General features: G+C 36.5%; 1 protein-coding gene across 4 annotated transcripts in view; it reads left to right on the forward strand.

The window, feature by feature from the left end:
- Positions 1-27,071, forward strand: part of LRP1B (LDL receptor related protein 1B) — a 2,138,546-nt gene that overhangs the window by 1,799,226 nt on the left and 312,249 nt on the right. For all 4 annotated transcript variants that reach the window (XM_051849573.3, XM_070071546.2, XM_002712121.6 and 1 more), the window contains exons 44-48: positions 11,954-12,146; positions 12,441-12,566; positions 15,491-15,619; positions 18,302-18,421; positions 26,853-26,966. In XM_051849573.3, the coding sequence (XP_051705533.3) occupies positions 11,954-12,146; positions 12,441-12,566; positions 15,491-15,619; positions 18,302-18,421; positions 26,853-26,966 (682 nt within the window). The remainder of the gene's footprint in view (positions 1-11,953; positions 12,147-12,440; positions 12,567-15,490; positions 15,620-18,301; positions 18,422-26,852; positions 26,967-27,071) is intronic.

A 27,071-nucleotide genomic window follows, 5' to 3' on the forward strand; every position in this document is an offset into this window, starting at 1 on the left:
TATGGGCGCTGGGTTCTAGTCCCAGTTGCTCCTCTTCCAGTCCAGCTCTCTGCTGTGGCCCCGGAGGGCAGTGGAGGATGGCCCAATTGCTTGGGTCCCTGCACCGGCATGGGAGACCAGGAAGAAGCATCTGGTTCCTGGCTTCGGATCAGCGTAGCTCTGGCCATAGCGGCCATTTTGGGGGTGAAACAGTGGAAGGAAGACCTTTCTCTCTGTCTCTCTCTCTCACTGTGTAACTCTATCTGTCAAATAAAAAAAAAGAAAGAAAAGAAAAAAAGGAGGGATCATTTGTTGGCACAGTGGTTTAAGTTACAGTTGTTATTTTGGCATCCCATTTCTGAGCTCCACTTTGAATTCCAGCTGCTCTGCTTCTGATCCAGCTCCCTGCTAATGTGCATGGGATGGCAGCAGATACCCAAGTACATTTGGTCCCTCACACACATGTAAGTGACCTTGATGGAGTTCCTGCCTCCTAGCTTCAGCCTGAACCATCCTTCTATAATCTTAATTCAAAATGGTGATTAATTTGATCTTGTGGTAAAATTATTTTATTTTTTTATATTTAATTTTGTATTCTTGCAACTCAAAGTGGATATATTCCCAAAGAAATGGCATTAGTGTCCCCAAGAGTCTTATTGGAAATGCAGAATCTCATGTTTCATCCCTGAGTTAATGAATTTGAATCTCACTTTTAACAAAATCTCAAAATGATTTGTAAGCCCATTAAGGTCAGTGAAATTGAAGTAACACCTTGACAGTAGGGACTCCATTTTGGAGTGCTTCAGACTCCATTCTGGGAAGGTGCCCCCCCCACACCGTGAGACTCTGGTCTGAAACTATGATCTAAAACAGTTGAACAACAGCAGTTCACTACATCACACTTGGCAGAGCATAGAAACACCCTAGCATGATCACTCAAGCTTGGAAGTGGATAGGCTGCACCTGGGTTAATGATAAAAATGTAATTTGTCTATGTCCTACATATGATTAAAACCAATACCTGGGTTAATGTCAAGATTATAATTGGAATTGCTAAGATGGTAACTGGTATTGTCAAGATTATAATTGATACTAGTTTCACATAGGTTTTAGGTCAGCTTGACCCCGGTAACCATGTATTCCCCCCGTCCCCAGCAACCATGAATTCCCCTCCCGATTTTGTGGTTTTTGCCTTTATAAACCCTGTTGCTTTGGGCTTCAGGAACGAGAGCTCTTTAGGGCATGAGCCCACTCTCCACTGCCGGCAATAAAAGACCATCAAATTTTGTCAATGTGTGGAGCTCCTTTGCACTCGCTCAGGTACAACAAAATATTGTACCCTAGAACAGAAATGGGGGCCGGTGCTGTGGTGTAGCAGGTAAAGCTGCCGCCTGCAGTGCAGGCATCCCATATAGGCACTGTAGTTTGAGACTCAGCTGCTCTACTTCCAATCTGGCTCTCTTCTGTGGCCTGGGAGAGCAGTAGAAGATGACCCAAGTCTTTGGGCCCCTGCACTTGTGTAGGAGACCTGGAGAAAGCTACTGGCTCCTGGCTTCAGATCGGTGCAGCTCCGGCATTTGCAGCCAGTTGGGGAGTGAACCAGCAGATGGAAGACAGCTCCCTCTCTCTCTCTGCCTCTCCTTCTCCCTGTGTAACTCTGACTTTTAAATAAATAAATAAATAAATCTTTGGCTGGCGCCGCGGCTCACTAGGCTAATCCTCCGCCTTGCAGCACTGTCACACCGGGTTCTAGTCCTGGTCGGGTGCCAGATTCTGTCCCGGTTGCCCCTCTTCCAGGCCAGCTCTCTGCTTTGGCAAGGGAGTGCAGTGGAGGATGGCCCGAATCCTTGGGCCCTGCACCCGCATGGGAGACCAGGAGAAGCACCTGGCTCCTGCCTTCGGATCAGCACGGTGCGCCAGCAGCAGCGCGCTGGCCGCGCCGGCCATTGGAGGGTGAACCAACGGCAAAGGAAGACCTTTCTCTCTGTCTCTCTCTCTCACTGTCCACTCTGCCTGTCAACAATAAATAAATAAATAAATAAATAAATAAATCTTTAAAATAAAAAGAACAGAAATGACCTATATGCTCAGAAAAAAAATGGAAGCAATTGTTAATACAAATAATTATTAGTTATTTGTAATGAATAAGGTATGGTTTGGGGTATACCCAAAGATAAACAAGGTATATGCTTGTTTATCTTAAGTTTTTCAACTAAAGTAGTTTAAGGACATATGTTTGTAAGGGGTGTTTTGTGATGTCACAGTACGTATATACATTGAGCATTTAATATTTGTTTTTGGCAAAAAATTCAAAACCTTCTAGTTATTTTCCTTTGTATAAAGAATTACACAGTACATTAACATTATTTGTGTTCACCCTACTATGTAATGGAGACTCAGAACTTCTTATTAGATGTAACTTGATACTCACTCACACTGTAATCAACATTTCCCCATCCCTCTCTCATTCCCTCCCCAGCCTCATGTAAATTCTATGAGGTGCCTTTTCTTTTAATACTTTCTATATAAGTGAGATCATGTAACACACATTTTTCTGTACTTGGTTTATTTCATTAAACATAATAATCTCCAGTTCTGCCATGTTGTGAATGATAAGATTTAATTCTTTTTATTCCATTGTGTATATGTTATACATTTTCTTTATTCATAAGTACATATACACTTAGGCTGTTTTCATTTCTTAACTATTATGAATAGTGATACAGTAAAAAATGGGAGTAAAGATGTCTCTTCGATAGATTGATTTCATTGTCCTTGTGTATAACTAGCAGTGGAATTTGTGGATCATATGGTGATTCTGTATTTTAATTGTTTGAGCTAACTCTACAGTGCTTTCCACAATGACTGTGGTAATTTGCATTTCCTCCAACAGTGTGCAAGGGTTCTCTTTTTCTCTATATCCTTTCCAGCATTTGTTCTCTCTTGTATTACTATTACTATAAAAAAGCACTCTGTTTAATAGTAGCCAGTCTAACTGGGGTGAGGTAATATCTCATTGTGCAATTTTCATTTCTTGATGATTAGTGATATTGAGCATTTTTATATATCTGTTGGCCATTTGTATGTCTATGAGAAATGAACATTTAGATTTAGTTCTCATTTTTAAATTGGATTATTTGTTCTTGTAATGTTGAATTGCTTAAGTTGCTTGATATCGAGTTGTATAGCTTGCGTGTAGTTTCTTCCATTTTGTAGGTTGTCTTTTCACAAACTGTTTCCTTTGCCAAGCAGTAGCTTTTTAGTTTGATGAAAATCAATTTGAATATATTTGTTTTCATTCCATGTGCTTTTGCAGTCTTAAGCAAAAAATCCTTTCCCATTCCAATGTCCTAAACTGGTTCCCATATGTTTTTCTTCTTGAAGTTTCATAGTGTCTGGTTTTACATTTGTCTTTCATCCATTTTAAATTCATTTTTTTTACATGGTGAGATACAGGTATCTAGTTTATTTCTTCTATATATATATTTATAAAATTTTCCAATGCTGTTTGTTAAAAAGATTGGGATGGCGCCATGGCTTACTTGGCTAATCCTCTGCCTACAGCTCCAGAACACCAGGTTCTAGTCCCGGTAGGGGCGCCATGTTCTGTCCCGGTTGCTCCTCTTTCAGTCCAGTTCTCTGCTGTGGCCCAGGAAGGCAGTGGAGGATGGCCCAAGTGCTTGGGCCCTGCACCCGCATGGGAGACCAGGAGGAAGCACCTGGCTCCTGGCTTCAGATCGGCACAGCATGCTGGCCGTAGCAGCCATTTGGGGGGGTGAACCAATGGACCATTCTCTCTGTCTCTCTCTCTCTCACTGTCTAACTCTGCCTGTCCAAAAAATAAAAGATTATCTCTTTACAATGCATGTTCATTAAATTTTTGTCCAGGTCAATTAGCTGTAGATGAGTGAGTTTATGTGTATGGTATTGATTCTGTTCTGTTACTCCATATGTCTATTACTCCATATCTTTTCAGGTCAATACCATTCTGTTTTAATTACTATAGCTTTGTAATATATATTAAAATCAGGTAGTGGAAAGCATGCTAATTTGTTGTGTTTGCCCAAGACTCAGCTATTTGTGAACCAATACAAAATTTACCAGTGCTTCTTTGAGTTCTGCAAAAAACTGGAATTTTTGATACAGATTGGACTGAATCTCTAAATTACATAGGATTTTATGCCCTTTCTATCCGCAAAAAACTGTGGGGAGCAATCCGGACTGGACTAAGTTACTGGAATTAAGACTTATTCTATGCATCTGCTCTCCCACAATATGGCGCTGGGAGAGGAGGCAACAGCTTCTACCCAGCTGCCTCTCACCAACTTGACAAGCTGCAGGACCTGCTCCTGATTGGAGGAGAGCAGCGTACTCGGCGTGTGGGCAGCCGAGTTGGGATTGGCGGAGGACTATAAAGGAGGAGAGAGACGGCATGCACCAGGAACATCTAAGGGGAACATCTAAGGGGAACATCTAGCTGAAGGAACACCTGTGCAGCCCCCGAGAAGAGCTGGCCGGCGGTGTGCCACTCCCCTGCGGAAGTGGGGAATGCGGCCAGGGGGAACTGCCCTTCCACGGAGGTGGAAGGGATAGTAGCCAACCCGGGAAGAACCAGCAGCAAACCCGGGGAGGGCCGAGCAGACGAAAGAACAGCGCAGGGTCCTGTGTCGTTCCTCCACGAAGACGGGGAGCGACAAAAAACATTGTTAATTACCTCATTGTAGTTTAGAGATTGATACAGGGTGGATGAGAGAAATGAAACTTCTTTTTAAAATAATTTATTTATTGGTTATTTTAAAGGCAGGGTGACTGGGGGTAGAGAAGAGAAAGGAGAGAGAGAAAGAGACAGAGAGAGAGGGGGAAGTATTTTTGTTTTTTAAACTTTTATTTAGTAAATATAAATTTCCATAGTACAGTTTATGGATTATAATGGCTTTTTCCCACCCATAAATTCCCTCCCACCCACAACCCTCCCATCTCCCGCTCCCTCTCCCCTTCCATTCACATCAAGATTCATTTTCAATTATCTTTATATACAGAAGATCAATTTAGTATATATTAAGATTTCATCAGTTTGCACCCACACAGAACATAAAGTGTAAAATACTATTTGAGTACTAGTTATAGCATTAATTCACATTGTACAACACATTAAGGACAGAGATCCCACATGAGGAGTAAGTACACAGTGACTCCTGTTGTTGACTTATCAATTTGACACTCTTGTTTATGGCGTCAGTAATCTCCCTAGGCTCTAGTCATGAGTTGCCAAGGCTATGGAAGCCTTTTGAGTTTGCCGACTTTGATCTTATTTAGACAAGGTCATAATCAAAGTGGAAGTTCTATCCTCCCTTCAGACAAAGGTACCTCCCTTTCTTTGATGGCCCCGTTCTTTCCACTGGGATCTCACTCGCAGAGATTTTTCTTTTAGGTTTTTTTTTTTGTTTTTTTTGTTTTTTTTTTTTTTTTTTTCAGAGTGTCTTGGCTTTCCATACCTAAAATACTCTCATGGGCTCTTCAGCCAGATCTGAATGCCTTAAGAGCTGCTTCTGAGGCCAGAGTGCTGTTTAGGACATCTGCCATTCTATGAGTCTGCTGTGTATCCCATTTCCCATGTTGGATCGTTCTCTCCCTTTTTGATTCTATCAGCTAGTATTAGCAGACACTAGTCTTGTTTATGTGATCCCTTTGACTCTTAGACTTTTCATTATGATCAATTGTGAACTGAAATTGATCACTTGGACTAGTGAGATGGCATTGGTACATGCCACCTTGATGGGATTATATTGGAATCCCCTGGCACATTTCTAACTCCATCATCTGGGGCAAGTCCTATTGAGCATTTCCCAAATTGTACATCTCCTCCCTCTCTTATTCCCACTCTTATATTTAACAGGGATCACTTTTCAGTTAAATTGAAACAGCTAAGAATAATTGTGTGTTAAATACAGAGTTCAACCAATAGTATTAACTAGAACAAAAAAAAATACAAAAAGGGATAAAGTATTAAATTCTACATCAACAGTCAGGACAAGGGCTGATCAAGTCACTGTTTCTCATAATGTCCATTTCACTTCAACAGGTTTCCTTTTTGGTTTCCTTTTTGAGAGAGAAGAATTCTGTCTGCTTCTTTGCTCTCCAAATGACCACACTAGCAGGTGCTGGTCTAGGCCAAAAACCAGGATTCTGGAACCCCATCCAAGTCTCTCTTGTGGGTGGCAGGGGCCCAAGTACTTGGGCTATCATCCACTGCTTTCCAGGCACATTAGTTAGGAACGGGATTGGAGTGGAGCAGCCAGTATTCAAAGTAGTTCTTTTATATGGGATGCAGGCATGCTAATGGTGGGTTAACCCACCATGCCACAATGCTGGTTCCAGGAACCGTTTTAAATTATCGTGCTTCTACAAATCATATGAACTTCAGTACTCCATAAATAGTTCTCAGGATGCAGTAATTCCTAATAATGTACTGTTTGGCATTGGATAAGTATTGAGATTTGGAGGCAGTATACTAAGTTGTTGAACAATAGGAGCACTAGGTGTAACTTTGCTGCTTTGACTGAGTTAATTTCTCTGCCCTAAATTTTCTAATACACATAATGGAGATGACGTATTCCTCACAAAATGCTGGTAAAACATGTATATTAGTACCTAACATGTAATCAGCTTTTAGTAAGCATCTGTGATTATAATTAGTTGTGAAAGCTTATATCAAATCCAAGCGCCTTCATTAACTAAGCATTTCATTTCTGGCAAGCTGCAAAATTTCTCCAGCGCTCAGATTCTTAATATATGCATTAAGTTGGTAATAATCCCTGCCTCATGGGATGGTTTTAAGAAAGAAATGGGGTAATATTTGTAAGTCTTACTATAGAGCCCTTTCAGTTAATTCTCTTATTGCTAGGATCATCATATACCCTTTTCATTTGTGTTTAATTTTCACGACATTTTCTATGCGGTCATTTTCCTGTAAGGTTTCCTTTTTTTTTTCTCTTTACAGAAAAAGTAACTTAGTGAGTTTTCTTACTGAAATTAATACTGAAGCCAAATAATTAAATTTACAAATTTATCACTAGAAAACTATTCAATTTAAATTTCTTAATTGAAATTTTATATGACAATTAATTACTTTAGAATAATTCTTCATGCAAAAATATTGAAAACTAATAACCAACTTTGTCCCATAACTAAAATATATAAACTCAATATATAACTAAACTTTGAAAAATATTACTTCATATATCCTTTTTTAATGATTTATTCATTTATTTGAAAAGCAGAGTTACAGAGAGGCACAGGCAGAGAGAGAGAAAGGTCTTTGATCTGCTGGTTCACTCCCCAGATGGCCACAATGGCCCAAAGCCAAGAGCCAGGAGATTCCTCTGGGCCTCCCACATGGGTACCAGGGCCTGAGGACTTGGGCCATCTTCCAGTGCTTTCCCAGACCATAGCAGAGAGCTGGATTGGAAGTGAAGCAGCCGGGACCCAAACCGGCACCTATAGGGGATGCTGGCACTGCAGTTGGCGGCTTTACCCACTTAGCCACAGTGCCCCCCTCCCCCCTGTGTATCCTTAAACCAGCCTGGTGAAATTACTGAATCAGGTTTTAGTCAAGTCTAAGAGATGAGCACATTTCAATTTTTTTTTAACTTTTATTTAATGAATATAAATTTTCAAAGTACGACTTATGGATTACAATGGCTTCCCCCCCATACCGTCCCTCCCACCCACAACCCTCCCCTTTCCCACTCCCTCTCCCCTTCCATTCACATCAAGATTCATTTTCAATTATCTTAATATACAGAAGATCAGCTTAGTATACATTAAGTAAGGATTTCAACAGTTTGCTCCCACACAGAAACATAAAGTGAAAAATAATAGATGATTTTTTTAAATGATGATGAAATCAGATCAGACCTATTGTCATGTTTAATCCCAGTGAGAGTCAAGTTGGGAATTGATCATTTCTTTCTTTTTTTTTTTTTTTTTTTACAGAAGATCAGTTTAGTATGCATTAAGTAAAGATTTCAACAGTTTGCACCCCCATAGAAACACAAAGTGAAATATATTGTTTGAGTACTCGTTATAGCATTAAATCTCAATGCACAGCACATTAAGGACAGAGATCCTACATGAGGAGTAAGTGCACAGTTAAAAAGTGAAACATCTTCCTCAAAATCCACCCTGCTGAAAAGTTACCAATATGGCATTTGCGTGAGGATTTCTGCTTCCTTGAAGACAAATTCTTTTAGATTTCTTTGGCTTGTTTGAAATTTATGGCTCTTTCCTCCTTTCCTTTCTACTTTTCCCATTCTTTCTCTCTTCTGCCTTCTTTCTCTTCGTGGTCTCCTTCCCTAGTCCTCTCCTCCTCCTCCTCTGCATGCTCCATTTCCTGAAATTACATCTTGTATTTTTCTTACAGAACTGAACTCCTTCTCGAGATCTGTCTTCCAGGCTTTGGAGGTCTTTACTCAACAGGAGTGTGTTCAGATTCAAACTAAGCTCGATTTTTTCACTGCTTTTCTGAAGAATTGAGAACTATTTGGTTAGGATACTTACAGTTTAGACTTAGGAGAAAAAACTAAATAAAACTACTGGATATTGAACTCATTTATTTCCTGGTATATACTATTATTTAAAACTTAGTAGCAGTCATATATAGTTAATATATTTCATCTAAACTATTTGGGAAACATTTGGGCCTTTATTTTTAATATTTTTATATATAATTTACATATACTAAACTGCACATATGTAAAGTTGAGAATTTTTCACACACACACACACACACTGAATTCATCATTACTTGCAAAGAATGAACACACACATGACTGCTACAAGTTTCTTCTCTTGTAATTCTGCTCTTTCCACTTTGTGCCTTCTTTATCCCTGGGAAACACTATCTGTTTTTTGTTACTATAGATTGGTTTTCATGTTCTTGAAATGAATGGTATGTTCTAGTATGTACTTTTTCCTGGCTTCTTTCCCTTACAATAATTATTTTGAAGTTTATCCATGTTGTTATACATATGAAAAGTTTATCCTGTTGTTTTTACTTAGTGGTATTCCCATTGTACATATTAAAGAAAAGAAATTTAAGCTACTTGCTAAATAATAGGACAGACTTTATTCAGAAAAATTTCAAAAGATATAGGAACTACTGAAGTGGTATTTATTGCTTGACACAATGAGAAAGGAGAGAGAGAGAGAAAAAGAGAGAGAGAGAGAGAGAGAGAAACTGCCATCTGCTTGTTCATTGTCCAAATGCCTTAAATGACCAGTGCTTGGCAATGTATAAACCATGATCCAGAAACTCAATCCAGGTCTCCAATGTGGGAGACAGAACACATTCCTTGAGCCGTTACTGCTGCTTTCCAGGATCTGCGTTAGCAGAAAAGGATCCAGAGTTCGATGCTGCACCCAGGTACTCTGATAGGATCCGCAGGTGTATCATACAACATCTTGACTGTTCGGCTAAACTCCTGTCCCTGCAATGGCTTTTCTAACAGGGGGCAGAGAATGATCTTAACTTTGGATAAAACAAGGACTAAGGAGAAGTTATAGGCTGTGAGTAAAATCAGGAACTGGTAGACTGAGGATCAGGAACTGTAGGAGGCAGTGAAACAGCCCCATAGATTGACCTGGACAGTCAGGAACTGGCCTCTCAGTGCTGGATGGCAGCAGGAGCCTACTGCTGGGCCTTGTGACAATGCAGGGCCTCTGTTCCCAACCCATAAGTCCCCGTTGCATCTGTCTAGGGACGGACCTGAGGATCTGAATTTTTCAAAAAGTTGCCCCAAAGAACCCTGATGGACAGAGTTGATGTGGTCTGTTTTGGTACAGTCCGGTGGAGTTCATGTGTAGCTATGATGTGAATGTGTTCTAGACTAAATCCCATCACGGTTAAACGGTTCAAGAGAAAAAAAAAATACCAAGAACAAACCTTAGGGATAATGAGAGATTCTGGCTAAACTGACTAGACTTAACAGGATTCTTGCTATAACTTGGTCAGGGTTATAAGATTTCTCCTGGCCAAAACCAGGAGCCTGTAACTCAGTCTGGTCTCCCACATAGGTGTCAGGGGCCCAAGCTAGCACTCCAATGATGCCCATAAGGGATGCTGCTGTTGCAGGCTGTGGCTTAACCTCTTGCACTATAATGCCTGTCCCTGTGCATTATCTCTTGCTAACTCTTAAAGTGGTTAAAACTAAAAAATCTTATCTTTACCACCCTTTAATCTAGATATGAAGATATAATTTATCAATATTGGGAGAAATGACATTTTAACAGAATTGAATTTTACAAATCATGAATAGGATATATCTCTACTTATTGACTTCTTGTTAACATCTTTAGCAATATTTTGCATTTTAATTTATTAAACATATTTTTCATGGTTACCACTATGTATTTCATTTTGTTGATGTTATTGTGAGTTTTAAAGTTTTAATTTCCAATAGCTCATCATTAATATATAGAAATGTAAGAAATATAACTGGTTTTTAAAATAATCATACATTTTACAACTTTACAAAATTCACTTAGTTCCAGGAGCTTTTTGTTTTTATTTTTGTTATTTTTATCCAACAGATTTTTTTTACTCATAGTAAACTCCAGAATAATGATGACAAGAAGGAATGGGAATGATGAACCCTATATGATTTCTATTTCTATTTCCATTCATCCTTCTTTTCTGAGTTTTTACTTGGGGTAGGTGTTATGTCTTACCAGGAATTGCCACCCTTCAGTACTAGATGTCTAATATTTTGGAAAGTCTTGCTTCATATGTTTTGTTCTGCTTCTTAAATGTTTTGAAGGGTTCATCTAGTTTCTTTTACTTCACTTGGTCTGAGTGCAAGTTCTCAACTGTACTGCCAGGAGATACTCATTGGATGTGGTCACTCATGCTGTAATCTTCCTAAAGGAAAAATCTGGATTCCCCAGACCCTTTATAATCCATGCCTAGTTCTGAGAACTTAGGAATATATATATATATATATATATAATCTTTAGACTTTGTGGTTTTGGCTTATAATGCTTAACAACTAGTTTATACAAATTGAATGATGAAGTTTAAGTCCAGATCAAGCATCCTGAATTTTATTTTTATTTTATTTTTATTTTTTTCAGACAGGCAGAGTTAGACAGTGAGAGAGAGAGAGACAGAGAGAAAGGTCTTCCTTTTTCCGTTGGTTCACCCCCCAAGTGGCCGCTACTGCCGGCGCTGCACGGATCCGAAGCCAGGAGCCAGGTACTTCTCCTGGTCTTCCATGCGGGTGCAAGGCCCAAGGACCTGGGCCATCCACTGCACTCCCCGGGCCACAGCAGAGAGCTGGACTGGAAGAGGAGCAAACAGGACAGAATCAGGAGTCCCAACCGGGATTAGAACCAGGTGTGCCAGCGCCATAGGCAGAGGATTAGCCTATTGAGCCTCAGCTCCAGCCCAAGCATCCCGAATTTGAAAATACAAAATCCAAAGTGATCCCAAAATAGAAGCAGTTTGGACCTGGTGCCACAAGTGAAAATTTCCTCTTGATCTCATGCGACCATGTGCAGTCAAAATGCAGACATACTAAAAATAATGGATAAAAATATCTTCAGATTTTATGTAAGGTGTATATGAAATATCATTGTAAATGAATTTTATGCTTAGACCTGTTTTTTATCCCCAAGGTATCTCATTATGTACATGTAAATATTTTAAAATCCCAAAAAAGTCCAAAATCTGATATACTCCAGGACCCACGCATTTAGACAAGGGATATTCAACCTCTTTACTTTAAATAAAGATGCTGCAATTACTAATGATGAATTTTTAACAATGAATCAAATTAGGATTACCCATTTTGTAAAATATTTTGATCTGATGGTTTCTATTGCTTAAATCTGAACTAATTTTAATGTTTTTAAAACAAAAATTTATGTGAGTATGTGATTTATCCTTATTGTAAAATATAAAATTTATTTATTTCAGGTGATTGTTAAATCTGGGCCAGGGACTTTCCTCAGTCTGGCTGTTTATGACAATTATATCTTCTGGTCTGACTGGGGAAGAAGGGCTATCCTGCGTTCCAACAAGTACACAGGAGGAGACACAACGATTCTTCGCTCTGATATCCCACATCAACCAATGGGAATCATAGCCGTTGCCAATGACACTAATAGTTGTAAGTTATGATAGAATACAGATGTGTGTTTTAATTATATAACCTCTCAACATATTTTCTATGTTTTCCAGCAGTATTTAGTTGGTTTTTGTTTTCTCAGTTCTTGGGGATAGAGTTGAGGATTTCACTAACAGAATATCTGAGATATTTCAGGCAAATTCTGTAGTTTATCACCTAAAAAGCTATTCATTTTTAATTATTTATTTCTGGAATTCTATTCTACTCACTATGGATCAATATCTAACAGCGACCAAGAATTCCATTCAAATCTTGAGTAAGCTCTCTTCATTGCAGGTGAACTTTCTCCCTGCGCATTGTTGAATGGAGGGTGCCATGACCTGTGCCTTTTAACTCCTAGTGGGAGAGTGAATTGTTCCTGCAGAGGGGACCGAATATTGCTAGATGACAACAGATGCGTGAGTAAGTATAGACAATTGAAATGCAGTATGGCATCATTACTCAAAATGATCCATTGAAATTGTTTTAATGCGCTTATGAAGTTATACTCTCCTCCAGTACTGATGGCTGTTGGTTTATGTCTCTTTTCTACAAAAGCTCAGTTTACCATTTTCTGAATTATAGCACTGTGTGACAGATAATAATGATCAAATTGGTGACAAATGTTTTTTCCCTATGATTCTGGGCTAGAAGATATTGAGAGTAGACAGAAAAGTACCTGAGTACAATGATCATCTGAAAAACTGTAGCTGTGATTCAGAGAATCTAGTCAATTACAAAATTAATTAAAGTTGAAATAAACCAGTACACAGGCAGTAGATCAGTAGTCCTGCAGTAAAACCACTCACAGTCCATCACAGTATGTAAATGAGAGAGAATGGTTCATGCAGCTTATTTGTAATCATTTCCAAACTGTTAATTAAGAATGTAACATTGCAGCCTTGCATGATGTTTATACCTCCCAAAGGCATCGCAATGTTTAATTAGTACCATTACAATATACACTTATTAACAGCTAAGTTTCCAAACTGTTTCCAAAATAAATAAAGGTTCAAATGTTCCAATATTGCCAAGAAAAATTAGCAAGCAACATATAACAGGTTAATTTCCTTTTGACATTAAGACTATTTTTATATGGATAACTTGGAAACAAAAGCATCTTGTTGAAAATTGATCAACTGACTCTTCAGAATGTTTCAATTTTTGACAATTTTTTCTCTCCTTATTTATATCCTCATGTTTTCATTTTAGCCAATTAACTATGTTGGACAAGTCTATATTGTAGAAATTATAGATTTTATCTTTAGTCTTCTTTAAAACAAATTCACAGTTGTATACACACACACACACACAAAACTGCATTTGATATAAGAACATAGACATACTGCCTTAATTCACAAATTGTTATCACAAGACAAAAGGTACCTTCTGGCAAAAGGGGTAAAAATTGTTTTTAAAAAGACTGTGCCAAAGCAAATGAGAGAATGACGCAATTGTGCAGTGATTTTTTTTTTTTTATGCAGTTAGCCAATTTCAATGATTTGGGCCACAAATTCCCATAATTCTTTATCACTTAACACTTCTCTGAATTGCTAAGGAAATTGCTTAAACTCTCTCTTTCCTTTTCCCTATGTGGTTTCAGCTGTAATGGTCTGAATCTGATGCCATCTGTAAGACTAGAGTGTTAACTCTGCATTAGAATCAGGTTTCTTTCACAGGTCACTACTGGACAGTAGCAAAGCAGTGACTTAAGTCAAAAAAGCAAACCTTATTTGTGTACGGTGGAGGCCTGTCCTTGCTATAAAATAGATGAGAATTCACTGCCCCTACAATGCCACCTGCTTCCCTCTATTGATGAAAGGGAATGAATCACACCTAAAGCTGATTTTAAATAAGAACCGTTGTATTCACATGCAAGTGTAGAGTGGCAGTGGAGTCCTCTGAGGTGACAAACAGTTACAGAGGCAGACTTTAGCCATTGCACATTTATATTGAAATCCCCCGGTCCAGCAGAGAGATTGCAAAGTTACTCTTGGCTGCTTCTTGTTAAATCCATCTTTGGGAAATAAAAATGTTTTCTGACATATCCATGTCCACATCTGAATGAGTTCACCCAGAGCTGTTCATGAATGTTAATGGAGCATTTAAGGGGTGAAAGGCTATTTATTAACTCCTACCTGAGGGCAAAGGAAAGAAAACCATTTGTTGTCATAACTGTTGACTAAAAGATTAGGCAATTCCATTCTTCACAGCGTTGTTAACCTTACCATCATACATGATAGAAATAGAAAATGCAAGTGTAATTAAACAAGGTAAAGAGGATGCAAGGACAGCTGAACCATATAGTTATTTCTAGAAAGAAGCAGAAAGTAGTCAATAGTATTTCATCAAATGAGCATGCTTGACAGCGACCATGCTCCTATAATGTTGTTGTGTAATGTAAAAACATATTTATATGTGAATAATCTTTGCTTTTCCCAAAGGCATCATGGTTATAAAACCTGAAATAAAGCATTTTCCACCATAAGAATTAATTTTTTACCACACAGAAATATATATATAAATGTGCTTAAAGTAGACAACATAAATTTGAAATATTAAAAAGAGTTTGAATGGGTGAATTTTGTTCCATGTATGATCTATGATTATTGTAACTAGTAATATAAGCACCCTTTGTAATACTTGTTCCTGTAAATATAATGATATTTTTTAGTTTCAAATTATTTGCTGCCTTCTCTAAATTGTTATTCTACCTGAGATAATGCCTTACCAGTGAATCTTAGACTGCCCCCCCCAAAAATCTTCAGAAAGTGCCACCATGCTAGTAACACTGTATACAGTTTCAATTTAACTGAATCTAGATTGATTACCCATTTATCTAGACTGAGATTCAGTGAAAATTAAATTCCGAAATAAAGAACAATAAAACTTTGGAGGCTTTATGGCTCTTGACCTATACTTCCATTACGGCCATTGGAGGGTGAACCAACGGCAAAGGAAGACCTTTCTGTTTCTCTCTCTCCCACTGTCCACTCTGCCTGTCAAAAAAAAAAAAAAGTCTGCTGGTCTAGATGAACAAACATAGTCATACAATTTCAGTTACTCTTTCTCCATACACATAATAGCCAAATGATTAAGAAAATACACAATAGGCATAAAAGAATAATAGTCATATTACTTCCCCACCCACATTTTCAACTGGAGACAAAGAATCACAACAAGCATCCGTCTTAATTTTTCATAAAAAAAATGTGACAGACCACTGCCCATTATGTACTGTTATATAAATTTTAGTTTATTTTTATAATTAAAATCAAGGAAAATAATTGCAAAGATACTGAAAATGTTTGTCATTACAGAAATATGTTGACTTTTTATTCTTTCAGCTAAAAATTCTTCCTGCAATGTTTATTCAGAGTTTGAGTGTGGGAATGGTGAGTGCATTGACTATCAGCTCACCTGTGATGGTGCTCCTCACTGTAAGGATAAATCAGATGAAAAACTGCTCTACTGTGGTAAGTGTCCAAAATGTGTCATGCACATATTGGGGTTGTTTATGTCCGTTTGGCTGATGAGAATGATTTCTTTAATGGTGCTCATGAACACGCAGATCTAAGGCAATGGAAGGGTTTGTTTATTTTAAAATGAGATCCCTTATTTATTGTAGTGTAACCATGATATTCCTTAAAGAATTTCCTTATGGTTTTCTACCCATAAAATGCAAAGTAAAACAAGGTAAGGTTTTATCTTTTGGAATACCTAGTTATTCATCTTAAGAAATAGACTTTAAGGTTTATATTTCTTAAACTGAAATTCATAACTATCAGTGATTTATGGATGTTCAGGTTTACACTGTGCCAAATATCCAATATCATCCAACAGTATGTTTCTGGGTGGGCGTCAGACTCTGGTCCATTCTATTTCTGTCTGCAATATAAGGAAGGAGACCAGTGCCTTTTGTACAAAGGGGGTTGCTTTAGCCATGCTTCCCCTCAAGCATGGCATCCCACCAGCTCTGACTCTGTTGATGACACCAAGTGATGGATATCTCTGCCTATCTCTTGGAAGTGAAGAGTTGCTTTTATACCCTGCTAATCAGCCGAGACTTGCCTTCATTGTAGTAGTAGTTCTCCTGGAATTTTGTCTATCTACAATCATCAGTTGTTACTTTATAATTAATCAAAATTGCTTTTAAATTGTTCTGATTGTTTTTCCCCTACAAATCCAATAGCATAGATTATATATCATGCAAAATTTAAAACTCTGTATCTGGAAAGGCTATATCTCATTTATGTTTCTCCTTTGTTCTAGTATCTGGGCTTTGTTCTCTTATCTGGGCTGTAACTATAGTAAATAATTTTTAAAAACATTGACAAGAAGAAAATGTAATTTGAGAAATCCACAGGCAGTCTATAATAGAATTAGCATACCCTCAGTTAAAATGATAATCAAATATGATTTTTCTATGACTGATCTGTAACTATTAGGAAATTTACCTTAATACATTTTTAATGAACAGCTATCTCCTATGCAATATGAAGATATTAAAGCAATAAAATATTATAGTAGCCAGTTTACAAGTACAGTTTCCTTACTATGAATTAGCTTGAGAAGAGGCTTCCTATTATTTTTATGCTCTTAGAAGCATGACAATATTCAGGTGTCAGGATTTTTTTTTCTATAATAGTTCAGCTAGTAAATATGTTAGATTTTGTTGGCCATATATTTCCTATTAATATGAACTCTATTTTATTTATTTATTTATTTATTTTAACCTTTTAAAAATGTAAAAATAATTCTTAGCTAAAGTGCCATAGACTTAGCCTGTGGCAGGAACTGCCAACCCCAGTTATAAAGCATAGACTTTGGAATCACACCTGAGATTCAATCTTTGTTCCCAAACCTAGTTGTATGTGACTTGTGTGTTTAAGATAATGTGCCTCTACGTTTTCACTTCCTACTATAAAATACCTACCTCTAATGTTGGTTGAGAACACTAAAAAGCAAGTGTGTGTGTGTATATATATATGTGTGTGTGTGTGTGTGTGTGTGTGTGTGTGATTCAGAGCCTGGTTCAGTTAGCATTCAATAGATGGCTGCTATAATGATGGGAGTTCAAAAAGTGAATGGGAAGGGAGGCTGGACTTTTGATACAGTACTTAAGATGACACTTGGGATGCCCACATACCATCTCAGAATGGCTAGGTTTGAGGCCCAGCTTGGCTTCCAATTGCAGTTTCCTGTTAATATGCACCCTAAGAGGTAGCAGGTGATGGCTGAAATAATTGGATCTCTGCCATGTACATGGGAGATTTGGAATGTGTTTTAGGCTCTTGGCTTCAGCCTGTCCCAGCCCTGAATATTGTGGACATCTGAGGAATGAATCAGTAGATAGCAATCTCCCACTGTCTTTTTCTAACTCTATATCTCTGCCATTCAAATGATTTAGAAAAAATCATGAACAGTAGAATACAAAGATAAGTTTATTTTGGTGCAAAACATTTTGAAATTAATAAATATGAGATGTCTTCACAAAGTTAATAAAAACATCTAGTGTAAGAATACTATTCATGATGTTCCAAAAATTTTGCACAAAATAATCTAATTAATTCCATTTTCCCATAAACACTTTGAAGTTCCCTCATGTTATTGTAAATGGTAGTTTGTGCCCCAAATCAGATAATATCAAGAGTACTATGTTAAGGCAAATAGAATTCACAGGCAATTATTTTTTTCCTTGGGATATTATATAGATATTTTTAGATACTTTGAGGGATGTCTATTTATACCTGGATTTTTTTTCTTGCTATAAAATATTTGTGGATACATAGGATGAAGGAGATGGATGGTGAAGTGTTTTTCTTACTTTTCAGGAAGAAATTTATTTCTTCAGAATTGAATATGTATTATCTGTTTGTTTCTGTACTACCTGACAGAATGTCAGAAACAATATTGTGGGTATCACTTGAGCTCTTCAGGTCTGAATCACTGAAGTTAAAACAGTGGATCATATAGGGTCTTTACTAAATGAACTACTCCTTGGCAAGAAACAAATACCCAAGAGATTTGTACTGTACAGCACTTGCTTTATAGTTCCTCAAACCAGCCGTTATGAGTGAGACCTTGTCTGTGATTTTCATTTTGTAAACATCTTTCTATATGAACTCCAATGATGAGCATCTGCTTCTCCTTACTAGAAAACAGAAGCTGTCGAAGAGGATTCAAGCCCTGCTCCAATCGTCGTTGCGTATCTCATGACAAGTTATGTGATGGTGAAAATGACTGTGGAGACAACTCTGATGAATTAGATTGTAAAGGTAAATATTTCTTTTTTTAAGATTCATTTTTATTTATTCGAAAGGTGGAATCACACAGTGAGAGAGGGAGAAACTGAGAGAATGAGATCTTGAATTTGCTGATTCATGCTGCAAAAGGCCTCCATGGTTGGAGCTGGACCATGACAAAGCCAACAACCAAGAACCCCACCTGGGTCTACCACTTGGGTGACAGGGTCCCAAGTACTTGGACCACCCCCTGCTGCCTTTCCAAGCACATTATCAGGGAGCTGCTTTGGAAGCGGAGCTGCCAGGACACAAACCCACATTCCAATATGGGACGCTATAGTTACACAAAGCAACTTAATCCATTATGCCACAATGCTGGCCCCTAAAAGTTATTTATGTTTTCCATCAGTTTAGGAATATTATTTGCTTCAAATTTCCCAAGTCTTTTTTTTTTCCTGAGAGTTATAGTATGTATGGACCAAACTGTGATAAATGCAACTGAAGTGGAGGTATTAAAGTAAATTGAATATTATGACTATGTTCTCTATTTCTAGTTTCTACTTTTTTGCTCACATTAAAAATCTTGTCATTTTTCACCACTCCCCAGTTCTAGCTCCTCGTTATTTGGACATTCTACAGTTATGTATAGTATTGAATTGACTGCTTCAAAAATATTTCCATCATTTTATAGTTCTCTGTTTTGTATAGGATCTCATTTCCTAAAGCACTGGGCACGAATGCTTGATGTTAGCCCTGATTTCTCTATCATATTTTATCACAAACATTGCCAATCATCAACATATCTCTCCTCCTTTAAATAATATTGTCATGTAAATCTACTTCACGACTGGTTTAAAAGAATGTACTTTTAGTTGATTTCCGTGTCCTTGCTATTGCCAGTTGATTCCGATATTGTTAGTCATGCTAATACTATTTAATATTTTCACACAGTGACTGCTGGGGTAGACCATTAACCCAAGATTAGAAATGCCACCCCAACACTTTGCTGTTGAAATTTGCACAAGACATTTAACCAATCTGTGTCTCAGTTTCCCAAATTGTAAGATAGGAATAATAATTACATGTAAGTGTTAATAATAAACTTAGGATGGTACATGGAATAGAGTAAATGCTATGTGAGAATTTGTTTTTTTCCCTTTAAACAGTAACCTGATAAATTACAAATTTTTGACTGACATTCAAGATCTTCTAAAATCTGGACCTATTATAAAGCTCCAAAACAATTTTCTTTTTAAAATTCTTTTCATTAGTTTAGCATCCTTGTAAATATTCTATTTGTACATGTAAGAATACTTTTTGTTGTTTTTTTCCCTCAAAAATTTCTCCTCAAAAAATTCACAGAATAGATCAGATTTAAGCTGGCCCTTAACATATAAATAACAAGGAATGAACAAAACATGTAAGAACTCCAAGCAAAGAGTCTAACACTGAAAGCTGCAAGTAACTTGTTACAATTTGAGCCAGGATATGTAAGTCAAGAGGAGAAAAATCATACATTAGAGGAAAGAACTAGGGCATGAAGATATTTTTGTGACATGTGCAGAAACTCAAACTTTGTCTTTGAGCAACTAAAAAGTCAAAGTTTAAAGTGGGCAAAATATACAAATTCGAATTTCAAATTCTGTGACTGTGTGAATGAGAATATAATAATGAGATTATAATGACAAAACAGGGGCTACTATGGCAACCAAAGCTAAGAATAAAGAGGATGAAGTAAGAAATAAATATATTTTAAAAGTTGGAATAACTGTGCTTTTTTTTGTTGTTGAGTTTTTTTTTTTTTTCAGTTTCTTCTACATTCTAGATATATGCAAAGGATCTGAATAGACATTTCTCAAAATAATACAAATGGTCAACAAATAAATTTTAAAAAGTGTTCCAATTTCTCTAGTCATCAGGGAAATGCACATAAAACCACAATAAGGTATCATCTCATTCCAGTTAGACTGGCTATTTTCCAATAGACAAACAAATAGAAAATGCCAGGAAGGATTTGTAGAAAAGGAAAGCTTCATACACTGTTGTTGAGAATGCAAATTAGTCTAGCTATTATGGAGGCAAGTATGCAGTTCCTCACAAAACTAAAAATATGACACAGCTATCGGACTTCAGGGAATATATCCCAAAGGAATGAAATCAGCATATGAAATAGACACCTACATTACCATTGAATAGTTGTAGCACTGTTCAACATATGGAATCACCCTACAGGTGCATTGATGCAAGAATAGATAACAAATATCTCTCTCTCTCACACACACACACACACAATAGAGTATTATCAGCGATACCATCTAGCCATAAAAAACATAATGAAATACTAACATGTACACCCAAAATGGGTAGAACTGGAAATCATTGGTATGTGAAATAATTCAGGTACAGAAAAACAAATACCTCATGTTTGTTCTCATACATAGAAGATAAAAAATATATTTGCTCTGAATGTAAAATAGTGATTGCTTGAGACTGATAAAGAGATGGATATGAATGGTGGGAGGTTCTATAATATGTGCCAAAATGAAGTCTGGTAAAGGTTAGTAGTTGTCCTATGTAGCACAATGATATGGCTTTAGGTTACAATAATGTATTTTACTGTGTATTAAAAACTTAAAGAGATGAACTGGTCATCTCCAAACACAAAAATAATTAAGAAATGGAAAGGATAATTGCCTGGCATGATCCATGATCCATTTACACTGTGTTAAAATTATCAATTTTGATATGTTAACATATTACACTGTATCCCACAACAATGCACAAATATTACATTAATCCAAAATTTTAGAAGAATTTTAGAAAATTAAGGTAAATTATTAAAGTTCTACTAATTAAACGTGGAATGAAATTTTGTAATAAAAATAACAAGAATGGCAATATTAATAGAATGTGAGAAAGAGAAGAAGAGTTTTGCAGGGGTGTTTTGGTTTATTTTATTAATTTTTATAATTTTAAATATTATTTTTATGTGAGAATGCAGCTAGGATAGTAAGGAAGCTTGTAATCTGGGGTCATACAGAGACCTGGAGCTCAGATAATAGATTTTGACAAGAAATATTAATATTGGTCTCATAATGGGGAAAATCTCATAGATGTTGTATAGAGATCTGGTGCTTTCTTTATGGGAATACATTTGCATTACTTGTTGATGTAAACATTAAAGATATTAATATTTCTAAAAATGAGAAACATTTCTAAAAAGGTGTACAGCATGAATAGGAAGATTCTTATAAAATGTCATTTTCTTAAGGAAGGAACATCACTTAGTATTTCAAAGTGTTATATAGAGGGCAAGTAGACAGGCTAGGCTGGAAATATGCATTGTACCTGGAAAATAGTAGATAATCTAATAATCTTGATGAAATTTAGTTCAGTGTAATGGAAGGGCAAACTCTGATTTTAGGGTTAAGGGGGAAAATGGATGTCGAGGGAGTCAAGACACTGAATGTAGACTGGTTTTGTAGAAAGATTGAGAGTAAAGAAAAGTACATAGTAGGTCATCTTGAGAAGGTTGTGTGGAATGAAGAAACAAGTTAGAATGCAGGCAAGTTAGCTTGTAGCTCTGTCGAATGTTGGGAAGTTGCTGTGGCATCTTAAGCTGGTTGTGTGCAAGCACTTGAGCATCTGAAGTTGACCCTGTGAGAAAACCAATGTATATTTCCTCAAATTAAGTTTCCTAGTATTTCATATTACCTGTAAAAGATTAAATGCTGTAACATGTAGTAAGACACTGAAAGTAAGTAGAGGGACATTTTCAAGATTTCAAAAGAAAAGAGACTAGAAGACTAATAAATGAGTGTACTCTATCAGTTATCTGCAAGCAGGAGAGGAAAATATAATAAAGGTGTTATACCACATTTTAGCTAATGGCTAAAACAGCAAGCTGAAATATGAAAAAATGAACAATATATAGAGAACTATTTTAAAATAAAATTAATCAAAAGCAGCTATAGGAAGTTGATAAGTTACTATGGTTTTTCTGAGGCATTGGAAGTATTTTCAAAAGTAGTAAGTAAATTAATCTGTGTTTGGGTTTATAAAATCTAGTATTTATTGCAATGTAGGAGTGTATCAAATTCTGATGTGTTTGCTTGAAGCATTAAGACTTCTAAAAAGCATAGATAGATTTTATTCTGCCTAATAATTTCCAAACTACTGAATTAAAAGTGACTCTAAATGTTATTTCTCCCTTTTAGTTTAAACACTTGATTTCTGTTATAACTATGTCATCCATATTCTTAGGCGTTTGTGAAACAAGTTTTTTTCTTAATATTTCCTTTCCACTACTAACAGCATAAAAACCATAGCATTGGATATGTTTAAAAACTAACAAACTAAACTAATATCTTGAAGATGTTGTACAATTCTAGGAATTTAAAACTAAAAGTTGCTCATGAAACATAAACACACATAAGTATCCTGTAACAGAAATTAGTGCCTAGTCTTCAGCCTGAGAAGGAAGATTCCCTTAGTCCATTTCCTGTAAGCCAGGCTGTCAAATATGTACTCACAAAACATCTCCCTTACAGCAAATAAAAGATGATGAATAAGAAGGCATATATGTAAAGTCTCAGGGAAAATGCAAAAGGGTTCTCTCTCTGCACTTTTTTTCCCAGTTACTTTCTATTGGTATTGCAACTTGAGAATACTAAGCTTTCTTGCATTTTTATGCACATGCATAGTCACCTATTACTTTTGAATCAAAACAATAAAGTAGTACCATCAGAAATCAATATATACAGGGAATTTTGACAGGCTATAGTGAGAGGCTAGGGTGGAACCCTCTGTAAATTGTTTGAAGTGCTGTTATCCTTCGTTAAATTTCGATGTCTGCAGTAATTATAACTTTTTTTCATTCGACAAGAGCCAAGAATACATTTATAATGTCAAATAGAGGTTATAAGATATTATTTTTTGATTCTTTGGAGGAATTTGCTTTCCATCTGTATCTATTCCTTGTGTAACTGAGAAGTTTAGACATCAGATTGTCTAGAGGTGACATGAGGGGCTGTTCAAAAGCTTATCCTGTTGTATTCATCCTCTGGTTGTGCTACAGGCTGCATGATTAGATTAGGAAAGGTGCTTGATGCAGCTCCTCCTCTGTTGAAATGAATATAAAGTGTTACCTTTTGGAAGTATCTGAAATGTCGTGGGTCACCAGGATGTCTTTAGGTGGACCAGAGACCAAGTAGCTCTGGGGTTAACTAAAGGGGAGGAAACTGATATTTGCTTTTCCTTCAATTCATAGAAAATCTTTGAAATATCTTTCAACAACCTACCATTCCCCCTTCCCCAAAAAATAATGAGCTAAAGAGAAAAATAAATGTGACTGGAAAAGAAATCCTAATTCTTTATGGGTTTGTGTACACTTAGAATCCAAATACTAAATTCAATAATTAAGTGAAAGATGTGCTTTGAAGGTAAACAGAAAAGAGATGACAGTAATTTAATGCAGTTTTTTCCTTTTCAACTTCCCTTTGCTACAGGCTGGATACAGAGAGGTGGAAGGGAGAATTGACTGTTTATAAGAAACATCCTAGGAATCACAGAAAAGTCAATCGATTTTATATCCTTTGTATCTCATTAAATATTTTAACCAAACTGATGAACAGAAAGTAGAAAAAATACAAAAATTAATCTAGCACCAGCAGGGTGTGGTTTTACTTTGTCTTGTGCTACCACTTTTGATCTACCATCCCTGTCAAATCTTCTTCCTTTGTAATCTCTCATTGCTATTCCTTGTGTGGCTGTGGTGTGTTTTCACTCACATTTTGTAGTCTTACTTTTTCTTTTGCATTATCTGGAGGGAAAAATCTAGTATTTCTCACTTGGCTTATCTTTATTTCGACTCCATTATTTTCTTTATTCTCTTTTTCAGGACTTTCAGCCTGAGGGAAAAATAGTCAGAAAACTTTCATATTCACTTGACAAATTAGAGATTTCAGTATGTTTCGCCCTCACAAATCACCCTAGGGTTGAAACCAATTTCAGTGCTTCACTAACCAAAACAAAGTGAAGAAGGAAAATAGTTAAGGCAACAGAGACATTGAGATTTAAGCTGAAGAAGCATTTGTCTGCTTAATGAATTTCCTGCTATTTGTATAGATTTCTTCCATCACAGAATTTTCAGTTCTTGCCTACTAATGGAGGATATATTAATTCCAAAAGCCCTCTTTCCTTGATTGCTTAGAGAATTCTACAACCAATTAATATGTCATTCATCACTCTATTTAATCCTTTGGAGGTTCTCAAACTATTTACTGAGTCATGTTATCTGTGGAGACACCATTGGGTATACAGAGGGCAGGTATACAGAGGGCATTCTGGAGTGCTTTCTCATTGCACACATTCTAATATGCCACCTGAAGTGTTCCTTCGCAAGAGTAACAGCGTTGTCACCTGGGGAAAATGGGAGGAAGACAAAACACATCCTGTGTATTTTCTGTTCTCTACTCAGCCCCTTCTATTGACCCCCTCTATCTCCTCTCTTTTATGTATTTTATTCAATACTATCTCCCTAGCACTCTTCTTGACTTCAAAGTTAGAGTTTCTTTGCATCTAGTTAAAATTCCTTTTGCCATTTCTTTCTCTTCCCAGAATTCAGTGTGAGACTGTTCGACATGACTGATATTTCCACATGATTGATATTCTCATAAGCTCTTTCTTGTTCTTGATTCTTTCTGAAATGAAATCATAGAGTTTCCAGTTTTCTTAAATGTCTGAAATGACATCCACCATGTTGAGGGAGTAATAATTTGCCTTTTCCCCCTCTCTGCCGTTACTGTCAGCTAGTTTGACTTCCTGCCACTTGACTTAGAGTTCTCTGTGGAAGCATGGAAAGAGGTGGTAAAAGTAGAATAAGTTGCAATGGTCCCAACAGAGACCTTTCTGGCATCTAAACTATAACTTCAATTGTACTATAAATAATACTGCAAGTGAATTTTGACAAAAATCTTTAAAAGTTTGCCTAGGAATATTATTATAAGTATCTAAAATGCTGCTTTACAGTGAATGGAATCAAGTTCATAGTAGGAGACTGCTATTAGACAATGAAGTCAAAAACAAATTGAAAATGACTGACATGATTATCTTCCATGACGTGGATTATGTACTGTTTCCACAGGGACAAATGAATTTGAAATGTAAAGAAAGGAATAAGGAAGAAATTTTGCTTTTTTTTTGAAATGAACAAAACTTTTTTTCTGTTTTGGAACAAATACATTTATCTGTACTTATAATAGCATTATCTGTTTCATATGCTAAGATGTTATTTTTATGAAGGAAACAATGAAACAATTACAATTGCAAATTATAAATAAAGCATTTGTTTTAATCATTTAAACACAAATAAGTATGCAATTGCAAAATACAATTAAGTATAATAAGAGCAGTACATTATAAAATACAAATGACTTACACACCCTTGGGTAAAATTTGCATATTTTGCAATAGCATGTTATCCACTTAAAATTGATATAATTTCAATTTATAATTAAATGGGCTATTTAAAATATCAACACTAGTAAAACTGGCATAATCAGAGAGCCCTTCAGGTTGTACATTAACATAATCAACCTGTGCAAATTTAAATTTGGAATGAAAATCTCTCCTAAGTTAACCCAACACACATTGCATTCCATGCACCTGTTCACAACATATTGCTGGAAACTATTATGTGTTAATGAATGGGTAAGCAACCTAGAAAGGAATGTATGATGAAGAATAAGCTGTATTGCACAAAGTGTATGTGACAGCAGCATATTGAAACTGATTTCCATGTAAGCATAGCAGGGAAATGGAAAGCCATACTTTCACAACAGTAGGGATAAAAATTGCCACATTTATATTTCTTTGGCGTGAAACATCCATATTTCTTGTGCCAAATGTTAATGATATGGCCATGTAAAGTAGTATGGCATAGCAAGGTGAATGTGTAGTGTTGCTTAGCCACTGCTTCTGATAACCTAAACAAATATTCAGTGGTTCTAAACCTGTTTTCTCTCTCTCTCTCTCTCTCTCTGAAAGTGCTCTACATCCTCTTAGAAACCAGCTTGTGATTTCTCAGTAGGCATTTAATCACACATTTGCTTAATGTCACAACCTTACACTGTTGAAGTTGGAAGGACAGGGTTTTTAGCCATATTCATGTATTGTTAGTTTTTATGAACTGATAGATAGGTAATGCCATGGTGAACAAGCACAGTCCTTGTTCTCATGGAACTTATGATTTAGTGTGGCTTCATATTCATAAGCAGGAAGCTGCAATGAATGTGATAAATACCACAAAAGCTTGGGGATGAGGACAAGGGTCAAGTTTGCATTCCCAGAGGTAAAAAACAAAACCAAACAAAATGATGTGAATTACTTAAAATTCTCAAAATGTAAAAGCAAGGAGTCACTTTCTGTCTCATCAATCCATTTATTTATTTACTTGCCTTTCTAGTTTCCACCTGCGCCACTCTTGAATTCCGTTGTGCAGATGGGACTTGCATTCCAAGATCAGCACGATGTAACCAGAACATAGATTGTGCAGATGCTTCAGATGAAAAGAACTGCAGTAAGATATTCTATTACCATTTGTTTGTTCATGCCTGGACATCTTTGTGTTACATTGAACACTGTCCAACTTTTTTCTGAACCTCATCCAGAATTGATATGTAAT

This window comes from Oryctolagus cuniculus, chromosome 3, assembly GCF_051225735.1.
Source record: "Oryctolagus cuniculus isolate XC-2025 breed Fujian yellow rabbit chromosome 3, ASM5122573v1, whole genome shotgun sequence".
NCBI classification, from domain to species: domain Eukaryota; kingdom Metazoa; phylum Chordata; class Mammalia; order Lagomorpha; family Leporidae; genus Oryctolagus; species Oryctolagus cuniculus.